Source organism: Gavialis gangeticus, unplaced genomic scaffold (genome assembly GCF_001723915.1).
Source record: "Gavialis gangeticus isolate Ggan-Ray unplaced genomic scaffold, GavGan_comp1, whole genome shotgun sequence".
In the NCBI taxonomy this organism is placed as follows: domain Eukaryota; kingdom Metazoa; phylum Chordata; order Crocodylia; family Gavialidae; genus Gavialis; species Gavialis gangeticus.
This window is the reverse complement of record NW_017728996.1, coordinates 1937235-1939840: the sequence shown is the minus strand read 5'-3', so window position 1 is coordinate 1939840 and position 2606 is coordinate 1937235. Positions and strand designations below refer to the sequence as shown.

The following is a 2606-nucleotide window of genomic DNA, read 5'->3' as shown; positions in this document are numbered from 1 at the left end:
TAAAAAAAAAAAAAAAAAAATGTACCTGTTTTTGCCTTGTGATCAAATCCCAGTCATCAACAAGCCATGGTTTCAGCTCTTCTGGAATTTTAACCTTTACTTCAACTCTGTTCATAAATGTTTCTTCCTAGAAGGCGGGGGGGAAAGTCATTCTCTCTTCTTGGCTTATTACACCCAGGCAGAGTAATTGTTTTCCTGAACAAAAAACTTACAACTATGCAGCTGCTACTGTCACTTCAAGTTCTCCGATTAAGTGAAAGACTATTCAGCTCCACTTAGCTTGACAGTAACCAGAACCCACTGTCCCAGAAACTCTACTATAGCACTCAGCAAATTTCATTTGTTAATATATACACATACACTTAAAGCTTTTGCAGCTGGGAGCATTATTTCCAATTAACTGCCCATGAATTCATGCTTATAACCCTCAATTCAACAGCAAGAGAAGTCAATCTTAAATAGGTATTTCCAGTGACGTGCGTTACAGAACGCTCTACAAGCTCAGCTTAGACTCGGTCTCCAGGCACATATCTAATATTTTACAAGATAAGGAGGACAAATTGCTAAGCTAACTTATCGTGGCCAATCAAAAAAACAAAAAACAACATTTTGTTAAAGACCACTTGCGTAGATTTTTAATTAAAACCGTTTTCATCTGTGTACATTTAAGAATTATTCCATTATCTATGACATACATAGGAAGTAGTATTTTGAGAGGAAAAAAAAAAGCCTCAAAGCTCCCAAATTTTAGCCTGCAACATTCACAACTATGAATAAATGCTCATACATATATGCATTAGGGCATTCTCCTCCATATGCTTGTTTTTTCCTGCCAGGAGTAAAACAACTGTGTGGAGAACAAGATCTGGAAATTCAGTGTTAACTATTAAAGAAAAGCCATTTCTGGCAGGTACACTACACAGAATGCTACAATGGCTTCAACATTCAGATATAATAAAAGTCTTAGTCTGTCACACTCCGGGTTAACTGTGCATGTGCCACTGATTGGCGCGTGCAAAACTTTGCACCAGGGCTCAGGGGAGGCAGCAGACGGGGGCAAGGGAGCCGCCATGCCACATTCCATCTCATCCCCGACCCGGCCCAGCCAAGCTAGGGCCCCGTTCAGTGACTGGGGCCCCAGGTGGGCCAGGTCAGACTATCGGAGCCCAGCAGCTCCTCCAGGTGTGCAGTGTTGGGGAGCCAAGAATGGGGGGGGCCCCATGGCCCCCCAGTCTGCACAGGGCAAGGGCAGACTGCAGCTGTGGGCTGCGCTCAGCCTCTGCTCCTTACCTCGCTGCTGACGCTTTGACAGCAGTGCGGTGGAGCACCATGTGCCTTGCTACCCAGCCCACCCAGTGGCGGGACTCACATGGCACTGCGCCGCACCACTGTCAAAGCAGTGGCAGTGAGGCAGAGCAGAGGCTGAATGCAGCCTGCAGCTACAGTCTGCCCTTGCCCCATGCACAGACTGGGGGGCCACAGGCCCCTCCCCCCCCCCTTGGTGAGCCGCTGAGCTCCAATTGTCTGACCGGGGCCCTGACTGGGCCAAGTTGTGGGGCAAACCTGAGCCCAGAAAACTCCTCCAGAGGCATGGCATGGGCCAGGGGACACGCATGCAGGCCCAGACCAGAAGGGAGGGGAATGGTTCACCAGACATGGGCCACTGTCCCCATCTGTCTGTCATTCTTGACGGGCAATTGGCTAGTCTTATGGAAGAAGTTTACTGTCTGTATTTGCATGGTAGGTAAATTTGATTCCACCAGGAGAAAGAAATAAAGTTATTTGCTTGTGCTGTTTTCACATACTTGCAAAAAAAAAAAAAACTGAGGACCCCTAAACTGGATTGAGAACCACACCTAGCACTCATGTGGAGCTCACAGGACCCCAAAGGCTTCAGTCCCAAACCAGGGTCTAAGCATGCAAGCCTCACCAACATCAATTTTCACTGTCCTGGTGAACATGTGCAAACTTTCCAAGTTATAAAGTCTGAGTAAAGATATCAGTGACCAAATAGAAGTTTTAATTTATCATTAAGTTTCTGGCTCCTTCATCAGTAAGTATGACACAGGGAGTATTAACAAACAGCTGCAATTATCTTCATGAGACCAGCATCATTCAGTGGCAGGGGAGGGGAGGGGAGGGGAGGGGAGCGGAGCAGGCAATAGAGTTGATCAGCTTTCAGCAAATCAGCTTGATCAAAGTTACAACAGGTTTTGCATTTCTGCAACTAACGCTTGTAACTGCTACTTCCCAACTCACTGGTTTAGCTTGTCAGCTGGCAACAGGCTTATACTAAAGTACAAAAGATCAAATATTCCCAACTGTCAGCCTTCATTAACAGACTGCTAAGGTACCAGAGAGTGTCAAAGCATTATGACACTGATCAGACCCTACCAGACCTGCAGGGAAAACAAGGAGCCAAGTAAAAGGAGTTTGAAATACGTCTACTTTGCACCCTTGCGTTTTTCTAAAATCAGTTTAGTTAAAACAAAACACCTAACATCTGTTCCATGAATTGTCCAGTCTGTCACATCTGAGATCACAGGAATAAAGTGGACAAAAGCTGCAGACCTCAACGGGGGGGGGGGGGGGGGGGGGGAAAAAAA

General features: G+C 46.2%; 1 protein-coding gene across 7 annotated transcripts in view; it reads right to left on the bottom strand.

The window, feature by feature from the left end:
- MORF4L1 (mortality factor 4 like 1) overlaps window positions 1-2606 on the bottom strand; it is a 55851-nt gene that overhangs the window by 28847 nt on the left and 24398 nt on the right. For all 7 annotated transcript variants that reach the window (XM_019503892.1, XM_019503896.1, XM_019503898.1 and 4 more), the window contains one exon: window positions 26-127. In XM_019503892.1, the coding sequence (XP_019359437.1) occupies window positions 26-127 (102 nt within the window). The remainder of the gene's footprint in view (window positions 1-25; window positions 128-2606) is intronic.